At 37.1% G+C, this 19,209-nt stretch overlaps 1 protein-coding gene across 1 annotated transcript in view; it reads right to left on the bottom strand.

Annotated features, from left to right (window-relative positions):
- OSBPL10 (oxysterol binding protein like 10) overlaps nt 1-19,209 on the bottom strand; it is a 113,872-nt gene that overhangs the window by 31,820 nt on the left and 62,843 nt on the right. Inside the window, exon 6 of the mRNA XM_032676731.1 lies at nt 10,389-10,543. Coding sequence (XP_032532622.1) covers nt 10,389-10,543 — 155 coding nt within the window. The remainder of the gene's footprint in view (nt 1-10,388; nt 10,544-19,209) is intronic.

The following is a 19,209-nucleotide window of genomic DNA, read 5'->3' as shown; positions in this document are numbered from 1 at the left end:
AAGATCAAAGATAAAACCTCAAACACAACAACATACCATATGTCATGGTATGGTACCTGGATACCAAAGTTCCAAAGAGAATTAAGGTTGCCCGGTGTCCAAGGTTTGATTTTTTTAAAGCCACCTAATGAGCTTAGAACCAAAGCAGAGCTTAAATGGAGAATTTACAAGGCCAAACTTACTACCCCCTGTCTACCTCCATTTCATCCTGAAAAAGGTTTCTTAAAGGTAACAAAATAGGCAGGCTCAGCTCAGTTGCATTTTTTTCATTTACTCTGAGTATTTCATAGGAGCTGTTTCCTCTACTGCCTTTGTCAGTAGCTTTTGCTTTAATTGCTGGGAAAAATTTTGCCACAGTATTAACATGAAAAATGCCTACCACCCCAAAGGGGAACTCACCCTCCTCAAACCCCAAAACACACCCACAGTGACACTTCTCCTAGCATTCAGTCATTATAGCTTAGATACAAAAATGATGAACCAAAATTAGAGTTAACTTTTAAAACATCAAAGCAAATACAAGGAGATGACAATCAAATGAGAAGGATTTTACAATTAAAAAGTGAACACACTATAACTTACACACAACAAAGCTATGGCAAGCAAAATTATCACTTTCTTTTTGTCATCTACATACAGAACCAATTAGCAAGACAGCTACTTTCTCCTTCAGACAACTGGATGAAGGAAAAATGGTGTAATAGGAAGATTTTCTACTTACCTTAAACTATGCACACCAAGAAAAATAATCCAGGCATATCTATCTGGATAGACAAATGACTGCTGCATCTGAGTTTGGGTTCTGACAGTGTGGGGTCAAAGCTTTTATGCAATCCTAGAAACATCATTCAGCACTGATAGGTCAAACCAGATATTATTTGGCAGAAAAAGCTTACACCAGGAAAGAATGTCTACAAGGTGCCCAGAAATTAATTTCTTACAAAATCTGTTATTTATGTTTGGTAATTCAGGTCTCTAGAGAAAATAAAATTTTTCAAGCTAGGACTATCAATGATTAAAACATCCCCTTTTTTGGTGTGTGTATGGATCATTTGTATATGTTTTGTGGTTTGTAGTTTGTTTCTTTTTCATTGAATATGCTAAACACACTTGATGTTCAGAAAATCACTCCATCGGTGGACAAGTGCAAGGATCAAAGTGTGGCAATGTGAGCAATCTGTCTATCACACAACACTAATTGGATACAACATGTAATAGCAGAGACATCCACTGAACCAAGAAATACCTACCTCTCCTTAGGAGACAATTCCATCACTGCAAAGCAATCAAGCAAAGTAGAAACACATCTTGATACCAATACTGTGTAAATATAGACAGGTTGACATACAGACAATGTAAGCAAAGAAAATGATGACAAAACCTGTACCTTAGGTGACAAATAGCTCTGCAATCTTCTTCTTTCTCAACAAAAACAATCTGCCAGGCATCTGGAGGCAAGTACATTATCTAGATGCTCACCATTTAGAGAGCTCTACTAATGCCTTTTTGTTCATGTTTTGCAGTAGTATCTCTGGGAACAGACATCTTTTCATCATTAAAGAGCAAGCTCAGAAAGCTTCCTTTTCCTACACTGCAGATGTGTTTTACTCTGACCTGTGACCATGTTTAGCAATAACATAACAATAAAGCAGTGATGAGGATCAGATAACATAAGAGATTTCAAAAGAAAAAGGGCTCGTTTCTTGTTTAAAGAATAGGAACAAATGCATGTAACAAGAAACAAAGAACATATCTGTTTACATTGCAGAATAGCCTGTGCAATGCTATTCAGAAAAAAATATTTGAAATTAACCATGAAAGTAATTATGTTTAAAAATAAAGAATCAATCAGTGACTAGATATCCTGTTAAACAGAGATCTTCTTTGGGTTACCTACAGCATTGTAATCCTGTTATGCACCAAATAATGTTCATTGGACAACTTTTTCCCTACATGTCCATCCCTTCTTCATAAAACAATTCCTCTTGCCAAAAATCAATTTTCATTAACCTAACATAGTCAGTTCTGAAAAAAGGCTGAAAAGCAGCTAATTCCCAAGCACAGACTCCACAGGAAAAGATTAGGTACCAAGTACTAGTCCAAACATCCTGCGAGCACCTTTCATAAAATGAGGGCTACTGAAATACAGCACTGTTTAATCTGAATTCTAAAACACAAGAGGACTCTGCAGTATTGCATAAATTCAGTAAGAACGAGGAATAAATATATTTTATCATCAGAAAGGAACAGTAACATGAGAATATAAAAAAAAGTGCAAAGAGAAAAGCCCCATGGACTTGTCCTAAATTGAAGCAAAAAAACCTTGCAGACTAGCATAAATCACCACTGTAAGATACTTAGTATCACATCATAAACAATTTTAACAAAACCTATTCCTAATGCACTACAGTTACTAGTAAAGAAAAATTTCCTGAAAGATATTCAGTTTTGAGAATCAAATTTTTTAGAAGCAAGATGGCTACAAATACAGCATCTGACACTATCCAAAACAAGTTACTTGGAATGTACAAGCTCACAAACCACACAGTGTAGCAGGACAGGTTCCAGTCACTGGTCAGGAAGTACTTCAGAGACTACAAGAGGTCTGAAAGTCACATGCTTATAACTTCTGGGGAGCCAAAGACAAAAGACTGCACTGAGCTGCAGGTTCGTGAGGGGACTAACATGGGGGAAAGGATGGTAGAAGGCTACACTCTTTAGGCATCCACCTGTGTTAAAAGGCATCCTCTCTAGAATAAGATCCTTAGGGAGAAACCTGAAGAACTAGGTTCTTTAGGTCTCATATTCCCACGCAGGGAAAGATAAACACTTCTTGGAAAGGGACTTAGAAGGTAGGTCCCTTTTAGTCACTCACCAGACAGTACAGCACGCTGAGAAGGAAAGGCATCCTACTCAAACAGACCTTTGCTCCCATTGACAAAATCCCTAGAGAAACTGTAATAGTTTGTGCAGGGAGTTTGTGGGACCTCCACCGTTGGAGGTGTTCAAGATTTGACTGAACATGGTCCTGAGCAAGCTGACCTGATTAGCTCTGCTTTGGGCACAGTGTTGAGGTGCAGGACCTCCAGAGGTCCCTTCCGACCCAGAGTATTCTGTGATTTTGCTTGCAAAGCCCAGTAACTGAAAAGTTAGGAAGTAACAAAGCTGAAGGCATTCAGCCAGCTGTAATTCTCTTTTATGTTGCTTTGTATGCCAGCTAAGCAAATTTATGGCAGAAAACTACTGCCACATTAGTCAACAATATACCATTCACGTATGCAAAGAGGGCACAAAAAGATGGACAACTACAAATTTAACCTTTACAATCGTCTGGTCTTGTAATACTAATCTATATGTAAATCCAGTTCTCACAGTGCTATTTCTTGTACGCAATATCACATGTCAGCATATTTATAAGAGGACAGGAATGGTAAAGACGTTAATACAAGCACTATTAACAATCTTTCCTAAAGACAACACATTTATTAAACTATCCTGACTCTTTCTACAATTTCTTGTCTCATCCACGACACACATTGCTGCAACACAACAAAATTAAAAAAAAGCAGGCTCAAGTCTTCCCAAAGAAAATCAGATCATTACAAATCATAGCAAGAGAAGATTTAATGTATATATGAAACAAATTGAACTTAGAAGATTGTCATCTTTTATACAGCTAACCTCGAGGCCAGTGGAACTCTGCTTGAAAAGCTTCTAAGAACCATTTTCAGTCTGATGAATTGCTTGGTCCATCTCAGACTGTGAAGACAACTGTGCAGACTCCCTACACTACAATGTAGAAGAGTCTTGCCTCTTTCATCTTCTCCTTCCAACTCCTTCCTCTGAAACAAAGTTCTATAACTAAATCCTTTTCTCCCAGCTGTCTCCACACTTCCAGTTTTTCAAATACGAAAATCCCTAGAATACATCACCACAAGCTGAAAACCATATTTTTTTTCTAGCAAGACCAGATGGAACAGCTGAAGCCAGTTTGGATGATGCTTCACTAAGAAAGATAAAGCAATGCCAACCTGAGACAAACACTCCCTGTTGAAGAGTTTCAGCCCAACTTACTGACAGTCTTAATGAGATGGGTAAGCTTACTAATGGGCAGAATTGCCAAACTCAAACACAGAAAAACATATTAAGAAATAAAACTAAGAGCACAAGGCAAATCAATTGGCACATAACAAATCAGCACACAATCCTGAAATAAAATTAACCTTGGCTTCAGAGTTCCTTTTGCAGGGGGCACAGGTTTTATATGGGACAGAGTAAGCAACTGATCCATTTTAACTTAATTTTTAAGCCTTACTGCAAGGGTTCCCAAGTTCTTTATATTCCAATGATTAGTTTTCACTGACTGTCACTAGTAATTATGGAACGCCACATGAATCAGAGCCTCATGTTTATTCAAATTAGATGCAATTTTATATTAAAGCTTCATATTTTTATTTTACATAGAATATTACTCTCAATTATATAGATAGCAGCTGGAAAACATGCATTTTGGAGGTGGGAGTGACTCAACAATATGCAGTGGCTTTGGCTGGAGGTAAATTTTCATTTATTATTTGCATAAACAGTTTTACTAGAGGATTGTTTGCTGACACAGTAACTATTCTAGAAAGTTAGCAAAAAAAAAATAAAATCAACATTAGCTAGATTATCTTAGTCATTGTCAGGGCTGCTGTAGCAGGCTTAGGGTCATTTAATTCTACTTTTAGTGTAATTGTACATTTAATCCTTAAATATACGTTTCCTTGATTATCCTTAAATATACCTCCAACTGATTACCTCAGATTTCATTTTTTAGATGGTCTGCGTAGCGAATGGATTAACTGGTACCATCTCTGCCTAGAGATTAATTTAGCTGTCTAAGTCATTACAGGCCATTCACTGTGCTCTTCGGCCCAAAAAAACACTTAATCATGCAGAAGACAAAAAGCAGAGCACATGCAGAAATCCTGTAATGTCCGTACTAAAGAGTAAAAGGGGACTCTCTGTAATACTGCAAATGTTACTTTCCCATCCTGATCTGTTCTCTTTCCAATACTGCATTTGTGGCTAGCACTGTACGTTCAGGGCTAAGCTCATCTCACAACACAGATTTATGGCAAGTACAAAAAGGAACTAGGAAACACTAGGAACAAATGGGCAAGACAGAAATAAATAGAGAATTAAATAAATAAATACTGAATTAGAAATAATTTCTTTTATCTAGCTTAGTTTCTAAAATTACGGGAGCATTTTTAAAATCATTTTTTAGCATCTCTAACACATTCTGTAACAGCTATGAAGTCCAAAAGTCTGAACTCATATTAGGATATATACTAACCTACAGATAAAATACAAATAACAGCTTGAAAGAAAGTATCACCTGAAAAAAACGGAACAAACCCACAAACTTTTAACATTAAAAACTTAACAGTTCAGCACCTCCTTTAAATAGCACAGTTCCCTCTTAAAGTTGAAAACACCAAGGTTCAGACCATCTAGGGCATTAAAATATCTTTAATAACCTGGACTTGACTGCCCTTGCAATCACTATCACAATTAAAACCTGGTTTAGCAGTTAGATAATCAGAGCTAAAGGCTCCTACAGAGCTAAAACTTCAATCCTATTAAAAAGACACTTTGATACGGAGCATGCATACAGCAAGGGAAAGTTTGGAAAGCAGAGAGACTGCACAGATATCAGATCCACAGGACAGAAAGAATCAGCTGGCATGGCATTTTAAGGCATAAAAATCACATGAAAAGAGCTATATTGCAGATGTAGCTACAGCACAATTTTTTAAAACAATTCTTAACTAAACTGTTAGATACAAAGAAAACAATTCTTTCCCTTTCAGACCCCACATAAGAACAGCCTGTTACCCATTTATATTTAGCTGTCAGGGGAAGCATTTGGCCTGAAGCTATATTTTGTCAGCTCAGAGTGGGAATTCTGACACTTAAAATGGTAATTAGTTGAACTGGAACAGTAGCTCACACATGGAAGTGATTTACACCTTTATTCTACTTTGGCACTGGGTTTATTACAACTAAATTTACTATGAGATTCAAACTAATCCATTTCAGCATTTCTTGAAAGGAATTTCAAAAGAATTAACCCTTAAATGAAGGAAGCAGGGTCTCGTTTATGGTAGACCAGACACAGACCAAGTTCACATCACAGCTCTGAAGAGTGTACTCTGGTATATTCCACAGCAGATTTGTCCTGCTCTGCTTTAAGGGAAAATCCTAAAAAATACCTTGAAATTATAATTACAGATGATGCCAAAAAATCCGAAGTGGTTCACTATGGGATGCACAGAAGCATTTTATATTGATTCACATCAGATGGAGAATGGGTCTGTTCAACTCAGCCCTTATCCTTGCTTCCTTTCACCTGCTCTTTCAGGTGGAGAGACAAAAAAAAAAAAAAGGAACTAAAACTCAGAAGGCTTATAAAAAATTTTTTTAAAAGTATGGAAAATAAAAGACAAAAGTGTTTGATCTGGTTATTCACTGTCAGGGTTATTTCTTTCAGTGAGGATAACAGCCTTTAACCTCATGCTGTCCTATATCACAGTCCTAAAAGAAAATTGATCTGGGAAAATGAAGCAGCAACATCAAGAAAGTACATGGTAAAACAGGCAAGGAACACATAAGAAAATAATTTCTGCCACAAAATCTTTTATTTTCTGAACTAGTTTAAGCAATATCTCTAATGATATCCCTGCATTTGGAAGCAAGAAACAACCTAAATAACCAAAGCAAGTAAACACCAACATATTATGTAACAAGAACAGCCTTTAGTTGCTATCTTTATGTCACCAGGGAAGAAATTCTGCATTCCTGAAACCCTAACAGTGTGACAGAACAGAAGGAAAGGTTTTACTTTTGTTACCTACAGCACCAAAACTCAACTCCAGAACTTACCACATCTCTCAAGAATGCTTGAGTATTCAAAGAAAGTTGTGTTAGATGAACCTTCTTATTTCAGAGGAGAATTGCAAAGATCTACACTTCTTCATAAACATACAAAAACCATGGCAGAAAACAAGTCATGGGTTTGTTAACGATGCCGCTTAACACACAGCTGCAAAGTGTCTGAATGTTGTGCTGAGAACTGGCACAGTTACCACCAACCACACTCAGCCATTTGGTCATGCTGCCAGGAAACCGCTGCCTCTGGCAGCTGGCTATGCAGGAGAGATTCCTCAGCAGTCACCCACAACCCCCCAGCTTTGCCCCAACACATCATCTCTGTTTTCTTTTTAAAATCACTGCTGATCCACATAACTAAAATTATCTTTTACTTATAAATAACATTCCTTAATGTAAACAGCCAAGCCTATTGCTCCTCAAGGGTACCATTTAATGGCCTTTTCTATTTCAGACTACAGGTCAGTTCACAATTTGTTTGGTCTGTGCATCTACTATATTGCACAGAGAGTTCGCCAAAAGGCTCTCTCCCATTCCTCTGAGGTATAGCTTCTGACCAAGAGGTTATATCACAAAAAGTACAGATTTTTCAAAATAAAAATCTAGGCCCACTCAAAGAAGATACTTTAATAGCACTGATACAGGAACTAGCAATCTCTTCACATAATTTCTGTAAAAGCAAGGCTCATTTGTTTTGGCAGGTACATTTTCAAAGTTGAGCCCCACCACCAGCTTCTACAAGAAGTAGGATTATCCAGTGCCTAGTTGGTTGGGTTTTTTTAAAGGAAATCATTAAGAGAAATAAGCTTCATTTGAGTGTATTCCTTTCTTCTCCTATATGTAAAAAAGCTACCAGATAACTAAAAAAGAAATAGGGGTCTTCAATGTCAAAAAAATGTCAACCAAGAACATCTAGAAGCATTTTCTCATTCTCTGCTGATGTCACCACTGTTACTTACAACAAAGTATTGGGACTACAAAGTAAGTATAGTCAGTGCTTTTATACCTTTGAAAATTAACTAGCTACTCAGTGCCAGGACACACAACAGGCCACAATATATTTAAAAACATGATTAAATCCTGCACACAAAATTGCTAGAGTGTGTCAAGTCAAACACCTTCGACAACTTTGGGGATATCAGACATCATCTCCTGGGTGACTACCTGGCTCAGGTAGCATCCTTAGCAGGGTAACAGTTAAGTTTCTCAAAAAAATTTCTCCTCTTCAAAACCTGTTCTCTCGCTCTCTTTTCTCTAGTCACAGCAACAAGAAGCTCCAGCTACCTGTTCAGCTCAGGCAGCTGGGCAAAACCTACAGCACTCCAGGAAAACTTCACGTCCTCTCCCAGAAAAGGATCTGTGGTGCAGCCTCTTTAAGAGGGCATGACGACTTGCTTGATCTGAACATGAGTATAAAAACACAAAAGTTCCAATTTGTGTTAGTGCAACTGTTCCCATCTTCCATAATACTGCTTTTGTGCTTCAGCCTTCCAACAGGGCACTGGTATCTTGACAAAAATGATCAAAACTGAAAAATGTATCAGCTACATTTAAAAAAGCACTTCAAATTCTGAGCCAACAGTATCAAAGTCGGACATCATCACACACACAGAGACTCAGTGTAAGGGAAGATGCAGATCTGGAAAGAGCTTCCAGGAATGAATCCCAATGTAGGCCACCTTCCTCAGGCTAAACCAAATTTCTGCCTAATAAATTGTAGTTCTATATAACAAAATCTACATGCCTGAGTTCAGCTGCTTCTTGTTGCTCCACCAATCCACAAACTTCCACTTACTGCTTCTACCAAACCCATCATCTTGAGCTGAGCTTTTTGTAACTTAAAAATCTTACTCTCCTTCTCCCCATACCCTCCCTTTTTCTTCTTTTTTAAGGGCTAGTGTCCCAAAGCTTCTAAATGCAGGCTGCTGATTTCAAGAAGATTGTCCACAAAGCACTGAGGATTCTGTACTACAGTGTGCTACACTTCCTTGCTTATCAATCTCTTCAACGGTACTCCCTTTCGCAGTAAATCATGAGTTGCAAAGCAGTACCCAAGCCACACACAACTCAGTGTCTTTTATCAGCAAGTGAAGGGGAGGAGATTGGACTTTAAAAAACAATGGTAATTTAAAACAAGTCAGAAATGCAACTGCAAAAATGATATCTTGACACAAGTTACATCAGCTGCTCCTCTTTATGTTCTTGCTGCAAAGCCCATGCCCCTAAATCTCATTTGGCTTTATTGGGTGATCAAGACAAAAAAAAAAAAAAAAAAAAAAAAAAAAATTTCAATGGTTCAGTAAGTCCCAAAACAATACTCTGAAATAGCCCTTGTCTTAAAAACACACTATAAGAACTACAGTTGGCTTATCTGAAAAAGAAATTAGACAACTTCCTAATAAAAATCAATTACAGGTAACTTACACATTACGATTAACAGACAGTAGGAGTAACAGAATTTGAAATTACTTTCTAAGGAAGAGGACCACAGTAACATGTAATAGTAAAAAAAGACAAATCTGGTTTATCCTTTAATTTTTTTGAGCTATATTCAACTCACAATACTACAGAAGAACTGGAAAAACAGCTTTATTGATGCTCTCAGCCATTACAGATTTTATTAAAGGTCATATACTTTAACTTAAGCCATTCCAATTGCCAGGGGCGTTCAGTAGTAGAAAAGCGTTTCCTCAGCTCTTTCAAAAACCTTTTCACAGTTCTCCAGGTCTCATGTGCTCCAGGCTCCCTATAATCTGTAGGGTCTCAGAGTGAAGTGTTTTCCTGGTGGGTAGCACTGGTAACCGAAGCTGAAGAAATTTGTCATGGTGAGAGATTTTCAGTGCATGAGATGTCTGATACGCAGCTGTGAGTCTCCTCAAAGAGTCGAAGCTTCAGAACTGCCCTTTACCAAGTAAACGCCACAAAAGCACAAATCAACTGGCTGGTGCAGGATGATGTGGGCAAGTTCTGCCCATAATCACTTAATAGGAAAAGGTATCAGAAAATAATACAGCTTTTCAACTCAAAGAATCTCTGTACTCAAGAGATGCTCAAGAGCAACATGGAAGAACAAGTAGCAAGCAAGTGTCGTGGTCCTAGTGCCTCCTGTCTATCTCAAACCAGGATGAAAAGCAAACAGCTTTTTTTGTCACCAGTAGAAAGAAATGCGTCCCGACAGTCTGTTGATTGCTTTTACAACTAGGAAAGACGCTGTACACTTGGCAAAGTTCACTGACCTAAGTACCTCAGAGAAGCAAAAGCACAGAGTAATGTCGTCAAATAGCATATTTCAAGTTTTTAGAGTGCACTTTTGCATGAAACTTCTCATTTTCACAATTAATTTCAAACAAAGAGGATACTACAAGGACAAAAGTACAATAATTAATGATAAAAGTATCCACCATTATACATGGTTTCCACCTAACTAATGACCCACAGAGACCAAGCATGCTTACCTCTGTATTTGGTTGTAGCGCCTGTCCGTCCTGGGATGCAGATGGTACTATTGCCCATGTAATGTTGGCACTAGCAGATGATAAGGAGCTGAGGGCACCATTTTTCAGTTGCTCTTGGGAGTGTGACTTGGGCCCAGGCCATCCCAGGATACCTTCTGAAGCAGAAAATAGGTGTCAGCTTACAAGAAACAGATTACAGATTTCTTCCATTCAGATAATCATTCTACTAATCTAAATGAACTGTTATCTCTTCTCTGCTTCCAGGCACAGTTTTACTTTAGTAACAAAAAATCCTGCACTTACTGAACTAGCTTAAGGAATTTCTCAAATAATACCCCTGCATTTGGAAGCAAGAAACACTCTAAATAACCAAAGTAAGCATCTTACAGGCCAACTTAAGTGTGATTATTTTGGTTTTAAGTCAATTAATGTTACTCCTCCCACCAGACTGTATAACCCTTATGCATAATTCTATCTTGTAAACCTTGGTAATTAAGTAAGTATTCTCTACCCACTATTGTCATAGGTATGAAGTTATCCAAGTAAACCCTCCATTTTTTTCTGCCTGAAATCAGAAGCCTAGCAGCTGTATTTTAGTTCTGTCTGTACTATTAAAAGCTTTTTCTAGATTAAGTATTAAAGTGCTTCAGTGGTCCCAAGATGAAGAGATCTCACTAGAAAGATACACATTAAATATGAATCAAACAGAACTTGACATCAGAACAACCCTTATTTCTGGGGGCACTTGATTTCCTGGATGGATTTGTATTTAAGGATGCCATGAAAGAAAGGAGGATCAGCTAAGGCAACTGTGCAGTTGTTCCTCCCTTACTGCTCTAAAACATCAGATCAACAGTCAAATCAGTAGCCCTCGGCATAGGACTTAAATTTCAGCTATTAATTAATTACACGCTGCTATAAAATGCAGAGATATGGACCAAAAAAAAAAACCCCGCAGCTCTTCAGTCATTACCATAATTTGTATATGAATATACATTTAGTGCCACAGGGAGGATCTCCTCTCATCACTGACAAGTCTTCAAGATGACGCAAAGCAACGCTAAGTACATTAAAGAACACGCAATTTCTGTTCTCCATATCACCAGGGTTACCAGAGATTGCTTCCTAATTAAAGTAAATGGTTTGATCTGGTGAGGCAATGCCGTGTAGTATTACATTAACACTTCCATTATTACAAAACGGGCCACAAATCCTATAGCTGAACTCTTAGCAAACTGTAAAGATAAAACATTTACAGAACACTCCTCTCATCTAAAATGGCACTAAGTTATGATGACATGACAAAACTTCAGCTCTACTTGCTTAGCATGCTTTTGTGGCACCACCTTTTGCTGAAGAAAGCATGAAGAAAGCATAAGCAAATAGTTAAGTATAAAATGATTTTCAAAGATCTAATTAATCAACAGGGAAAAAAAATCCATCTTTTTTCTTTTCTTTTTTAATGTATATTTCATATAATTACAAAAATTTCCCCTTGCCAAAAGAAGAACATCTCTGTGGCTCTGCTGTCAGGAGACATCAGCGATGCAAGAGAAAATGATAGTATCAAAACAAAAGGTCATTTTCTTGGATTGGCTCTACTTATTGGCCTACACAGGAGGAAGTTAACACCTGACCCCATCCCAAAGGCGGAAGTTAAATGAATACTTGATGCTGGTACACACAGCAAGGAATGAAGACCACAGTAGTCACAGTGTGCTCAGAAGTCATTGCTTCTCAGGTCTTGTGCTGCTAGGAACAAAGGATAAACCCAGATCCCTCAAAACAAGCTGTGATTGAGAGGATAATTTGAAGGTTGTTTTAGCAGATTCAAAATGGGCTCTCACTGCATGGGAGGAAGGAAGCTTTCCATCAGTATTAACAGTAAAAGTCAAGTGGAGAAGTTAAAATAAAAATGTTGGTTTCTTGGAAGAAATTCACCTACCTGAAAACCACTAAAAATTTTTTACTCTGCTTCACATTAATTAGTACAGATTTCAAAGAGGGAAAAAAGCAAATTAAAATAATTTTTTTTCACTTTTGAATAGCCACAGTTTTATGGAGTGTGCCTATGCTTCTCACTCTTCATAGCTTTGTAGTAACAGATCTCAATCAATTTTTCTGTTTCTCCCTGTCAAACAGCTGAATATTGGACTACTGCTGCTATTCTCATATTAGAGAAACACTAAAAGCAATTGAATTGACTTCTCTTTATGCCAATCTTTGAAAATCTGATGATTTCCTTAGGCTATCCATTTTCCCTTTGCATATACAATGTATTTGGCCTTCACTGTAAACAGTTGCTTTTAATTTTTTTTTTTAATCTAATTTATGTAAATAAGCACAATAAAAAGCTCCCATTTGAATAAGTACCTTGCTTTGGGGAAAATTTTTAAGTGTGAACATTTACTTCATCATCACTTACATGTTTTTAAAAACACTATACTAGTTTTCCTCTTCAGTACAAACACATTATAAAAAGACCAATTCCTTCATCTTTCTCTGCACTTTTTAGAGTATCTTAGATACACAGAAACTGTTAAAACCAGGCAAGTATGTTTTTTTTCCTGTCCCAAGGGCAATGCTATCCTCACAAAACAAGAAATCTTGTCAGACTAATCAATTGTTAAGCAGATCTTAAGAACACATTATGACCTAGCCAATAGGATGCCAGGAGTTAAAGTCCAAAGGATAATAAAACACATGTGTTCCCTCAACACCTCTGCATATCAGAAAAATTGTTTTGTTAAACTGTCTGCCTGGAACATGACTACACTGCAGAAGAGAAATATGCAGTAAAAGGTATTAGTCATAGACCACAGAAATCTAAATAAACAAAAAGTCATCTCTCTGAACAAGTTGATAAAATTCATAGTTTCAGAGGCCCATCAAGGAACCTTTGATGATCTTTAATCTACAAATCTTACTCCTAGATGTCAGCAATCTCATATCATCCCACAGGAGGTGCCATATACCTACTATAGCAGCCTACTTTTCAGGCAAAAGCAATGTATGATGAGAGAACTCATCAGAAATAATCTTAAAATCAACTAAGACTAGAAAACAATCTCTATGTAGAAAGTGAAAGGCCATATCGACATGGCTCCCACTTCACTCACATTATCAGTTTTCCAAAACTTTTCAATACAGTTTCTCAGCCTTTTTTTTTTTCTATTTTTCAGTACATCCAAAATGTTCTCATCTACACTAGTACAAATTATTCTTACCACAAAATAGTACAGGTAGTTGTTGTCTATGCCATATCAAATCAAATTCTTTTACTGGAATTTACTCTCTGCAGACTAAGCTGCCATCTGTAAATCCACTCTAACTGAGTTGGCATCTTTGCCAGTTTATGGGACTGAAAAATTTCTATCACAAGTTCAATTACCTGTTCTTGTAAGAACTTCAAGGAAAAAAAAACATATAAAAACTAAACATATTATGAGAAAGTTTATCTTCAGAGTTGGATTAGAATAAGAAGAAACTGCTGTCATGTTTTTTTTTAAACTAGACTTTTTTTCTCTGTTCTGAGTCATAGCCAAAGACAGCTGATAGAAAAGTAAATTCAAATCTATTTTGATACATTTCAGAGTTCTAAACAAATTCTCCAAAAAGGCAGTCACAAATGATACAAAAGCATTCACAGCTACATAGCTACTTTACTATTTGCTTTAAGACTATGCAAAGCACTACACTAACTAAAACAAGACATCTGTTTCTGCAGTAAATGATGTAAAATTAGAAAGGACATACCAAATACACAACTAGTAAAATCAGCCAGATCTCTTCTACCTGCATGGTGCTGGTTCTGTAGTTCCAGAAGTGAAAACCCAGGTCTGATTCCTCTGAAATTCAGTGTATATGTACATATAAAACAAAAGTTCTTACAGAAAATACCCAAAAATTAGATTCTTTCCCTCTTACCCTCAACATCAATTTCCACTGTGATGAACATGCAGCAGACAAATCCAAGGCACACGAGAATGCTTCTACATAAACAAAGTACAACTCCCAAACACAACCTACAATCCCTTCCCTACAGCAATGCTGTAGTTCACAAACACCTACTTCAGAGAGCAAAACAGGCTGTATCCCACGTAAGTACCCTCAGGAAAAACGTGTTTCCCTTCTACAGGTGTACACAGTAGGAGGGAGGGAAATTCTCTCCAAAGAGAAGGCTTACAGGACATTTTTCCATTAGGCAATGTTGATAATCCTCTTTTGTTGGTTCTGATTTTCTAGGTACCTGATGTACCTTCAAACTCACTCTTGCATGATAATTGATGCATGAAATATGCTTAATACCTACCTCAATTCTACAACAAAAACTTTTCTAATTTTAAGCCCTCTGATCTTGATTTACAGACTACAAAAAAACCCATGTTTTCTGCTGGCACAATGGCAAACTAAAATGTCTATTGATAACACTCTTACAATATATTGTAACTACACTTTAACAAATATCCCCTTAACAATGCGGTGGTATCCCTCAAAGAGAGACCAGGATTAGGCCTGGATTTCTTCCCGTGCAGGCGATGGATGCGACAGTTTTGTCTCTCCACTGAATCCCTACAGCACACTGAACCAGGAACAGCAAGTGGCAGCTGCATATCTGCTTTTCAGATTAGAAAGACAACATTATATTTGCTAATGCTGTGTGGGGGCTAGAAAGTAATGTTATCTTCAAATGAAAGAAGAACATGTAAGGAATAATGTATTAGCCTTTAGATAGAAGAGCAAATTGTTCTGGTTATTCTTGACAGAAGTAAGTCTGGTGATGCAATTAAAGGAGAACTGACTGACCATGACAAATTTAGTAAAGTACACCAGTAACAAAGAGTACGTTTTTCCCTGTCTTCTTTCCTCACAGTATTTGGAGGGGAGGAACAGTTAAGCACAAACAAGGACTTATCTGCTCATTTTTCTGGTTTGTCATCTCAGCTGCCAGAGAATTTCTAGTTGTCATTTGTCACCAAATTGAAAGCATCTAGATTGTCTTTCCTGTCCATTTATTTTCTCAAAAAAGTCAGCAATAGCGAATATAAAGTTCAAGTATATCCCCACACATACCTCTAGAATCATCTTCAATCCATTTGCCGCCATCGGAGCAAAAATAAGCAGCATTTACACATTCAAATGAACTTCAGAAAATCCATAGTAAGTGTGAGTTTGGCTTTCGTTTTTAAAAATCTTCAGAAAAATGAAACATTCTATTCTATACTTTGGAAAAGTAGGTAAGGGAGAAACAGAAAAATATAGGAGGGAATTCCTATCAGGGAGATATTTATTCAGTAAACAAATGGCTAATGTGAAGCACAGACTGAAAGAATGGACTGATCTGGGCATGCTGCTACTACAAGAGAAGATTCTGTCTGCCAAAACACTAAAATAAAAAACCAGACTTAAAACTCAACATAAGCTGATAAAGCTACATTAAAACAAACATTCAAGTTTGCTCTGTTCGCAGTTGGAAGGAAGAATCTTGACTACAGCAGTCAACAGGCTCTGGAGATAACTCTTCTGCCAAAGGCTACAGAGGTGGAAAACATATTTAATATTTGAAGTGAAGACAAAAGTTTCTTCTCCACATTTTTATTTTAGAAGGCACCTGCTACCTGTCTGCATGCCACATGAACTCAAGTTTGTCACAAGGCACTTAATGCTGATCAGCAAATGTTCGTGTACCAAAGTCATGACATTCTTGGGCAAAAAAGCAAATCCTTGATGTTTTTCTCCCTCCTACAGAAAGACCAAAATTCCAAAACCCAAAGAAGCTTGTATGCAATTCCTCATCCTCAACTCACACACTATGTGTAACCAACACTTCCAGCTAATAATACACTTCTCCAGCACATTTTTCAATGAAAGAAAAAAAAAATACAAAGAATTTAGCCAGTGATCAATGCACGTACCTTTAATAATGACAGCTAGAAATTAATTTGACATTATTTGACATTATTTTGACTCAAAAGTAGAAACACAGACAGATTTTGCTTCACTGACTGTTCTTGTTGATGCACTTCCAAAATCAAGCTTTAATAAAAAAGACAATCACAAAAACTCTTCTGTGAAGCTCTAGAGTAGAAGTAAAACATGTATTGACTAGCCTTCAAAACAAGATTGAAGACTTCAGTTTAATCTTCATGTCTGCTTGTAGGCTTGAGGTCTAAGACTGACAATTCATGAGAAACATGAAGTGGAAAAATCATGTCATCCTTAAACTATTCCACGATAAAGGATGCTATAAAAATATATTAAGTCATGACCTACACAATTGCAGATTCTGGACAAGATTTCACTGGAGTGAATGCCAAGCTGCTTTCTTTCTACTCAAGTTACTGGAAAACAAAGCAATAAAAATATTTATATCAAAGAAAGGAGATGCGTTTTTTTCCTGTCTAAAGCAATAGATACTATTTAATTATCATTTTCATAAGTGCATTCCATAAGTACTAGGTCAGCACCTCAGCTACTTTAAGTCCTTGCTTTAGAAGCAATAAGGCTACAAGGCCTTCAGTGCACAGGGAAGTCAGCAAAACTTGCATTATCGGTCAAAGACCTCAAGGACACAATCAGAGCAAAGGTGCAGAGAACGCAGAGAAAGTAAATATAGATCTACTTTTAAAGCAGTTCTCTCTCTTTATGGCATAATAGTGAGAGCTTTTGATGCTGAAGGAAAGTAAACTCAAGGGTAAGTTCAAATTACCCAAGCTATGTCATTGATTATTTCTCACACTCCTCATGAGCAGGACTGTGCTGCCTGGCTGGACCAGGCTGCTTTCATGAATTGTAGGTTAGAAGCAATAGAGTAAGTTATCAAATTCCTATCTGGTCTCTCTCTATAGAATTCTGTGGATCCTGCCCCACAACCCCTACTAGCATCTTTACACTGTGCAGCAGATAATGAGACAGCACTAGGATGGAAACATTAGGCAATAAATTGCACAGGGCCATGACACCTCACAGGAAAGGTGTTTGACACTTTCTACCAGAGGAGCATATGGCTTTCAAACTAACAAGAGTCATTTCCACCTGACAATGACAGTAAAGGTCATCTTTTGTTTGCACCTTCTGGGTACGAAATTAAAAAAATTCACCTGGAGGACACAATCAAAATGAAATATATCATCTCTCAGAATTAAGAGCTTGCTAGAGGATTACTTAAAGGCATTAGTCTGAATAGGTATGAGTTTATGCAGCTTTGATGACTCTCAATCTCTACCGACTCAGCAGAAACGTTAAGTCTATCAAAGTATGCCTGGAAAAGATTAAGTGTGTAGGAAAATCAGTAATCAAGACTTGTAGGCCAGGTTCTTTCAGGCAACTGTGTTGTATAACAAGGTCTAGGGGAAAAAAAAAATCGTTTTACATACTTTCAGTCAGGGAGAAGAGACTAAATATTTCAGCAGCTTTTAGTTCCCGTCTTTTTTATTTTTTTTAACTTCTATACCAAAGAATGAGCCCACGCACACACTGAAGAATTAACTGCTTGCATTCAGGTTCTCATAGTTGCACCAAAGATGCTGATGTGAACCTGTGCTACTGAAAGGATTCTTGTACAAGTCTGCAGCCTTAGGAAGAACAAACAAAAACACTCATTAAATTTTATTAAGTATTTCAGAGTCGTGACTTTCCTTTTTTTTTATTCCTCCAAAAGACTGGGGATACCCTTTCAGCATTTACTAATGCTGTATTTCCTTTTCTTTGTTCTTGTCCACATATCCTCAAAAATCATTACCAAGTCAAAATAGAGACACTGATTTAACAGATTACTCGGACACAGATTCAAGGACATGAACAGCAAGTCATCTATCTCTTGACAGTTCACTTAGAACACATGGACATGAAAAACAATCTTCAGGGATTTTGAAACTAGAAAGTGACTGTTCTTTGAAGGATGTTTTTCATCTTTATTCCAAACCATTCTCTTCTGGAATTAAATTATATTAAAGAATTTAATTAAATGCACTTTATCATTACTATTTAGATAAGTGCAAGGGTTTTTTTCATTTTATACAAGAAAACCAAAATACAGAAAATAAGACATTTTTTTAAATTATGTTCTTTTATGAAACATCATAAAAGATGTTTCATAACATCTGGATGTGAGAAAGTCACAATATATCATAGCATAGGTGTCCAAAGTTTAAACACTGTTTTTTCCAAGAACCATTTTTACACCATTTGCCTACTTCTCAGCTAACCCTCTCACATTTGTCTTCTCCTCACAATGGGAATTGTGAGGAGTGTCTTACCTAGCCATCTCAGCAGCCCTGAGGACACATCCTGCCCTGTAGTAAACCTACTGCAAGTAAGGACAGATCAGAATTTGTTGTGGAAGCACCTGAAAAAACCACAAAAAGCCACCCCACATCCAGAGTCCTGCTGCTGCTGCTTTTCTTACATCAACACCTAATCCTATTCTTAGGAGTGCAGTGCAGATTATGCATGGGAAAACACCAACCATCATTTCAGAAAGTTAAAGGTCCAACTTCCAATATTACAGACAGATGTAGAACTGGGTGAACTGAAAAAATTGAGCTAAATGGGGACTGAGAGGTTCATACCTGCAAAGCTCAATGCAGAATCACACTGACATTTCAGGCTCATAAAAATTTGCCACAGGTTTGTTTTTTTTAAATAGCAGCATGGAAAACTCTTTGTTGATTTAAAGAACACCACAGACTGAAATAAATCCACCTCAGCAGCATCCTTCCACATAGAAGACTAAAAAAACTATTTTCACTATAGCACTGCATAATATTACACGTATTTTTATCAAAAAAATCTGTACTGAGATTTCAATCAAGAAAAAAAA

This window comes from Chiroxiphia lanceolata, chromosome 1, assembly GCF_009829145.1.
Source record: "Chiroxiphia lanceolata isolate bChiLan1 chromosome 1, bChiLan1.pri, whole genome shotgun sequence".
In the NCBI taxonomy this organism is placed as follows: domain Eukaryota; kingdom Metazoa; phylum Chordata; class Aves; order Passeriformes; family Pipridae; genus Chiroxiphia; species Chiroxiphia lanceolata.
This window is presented reverse-complemented; position numbering and strand designations above follow the sequence as displayed.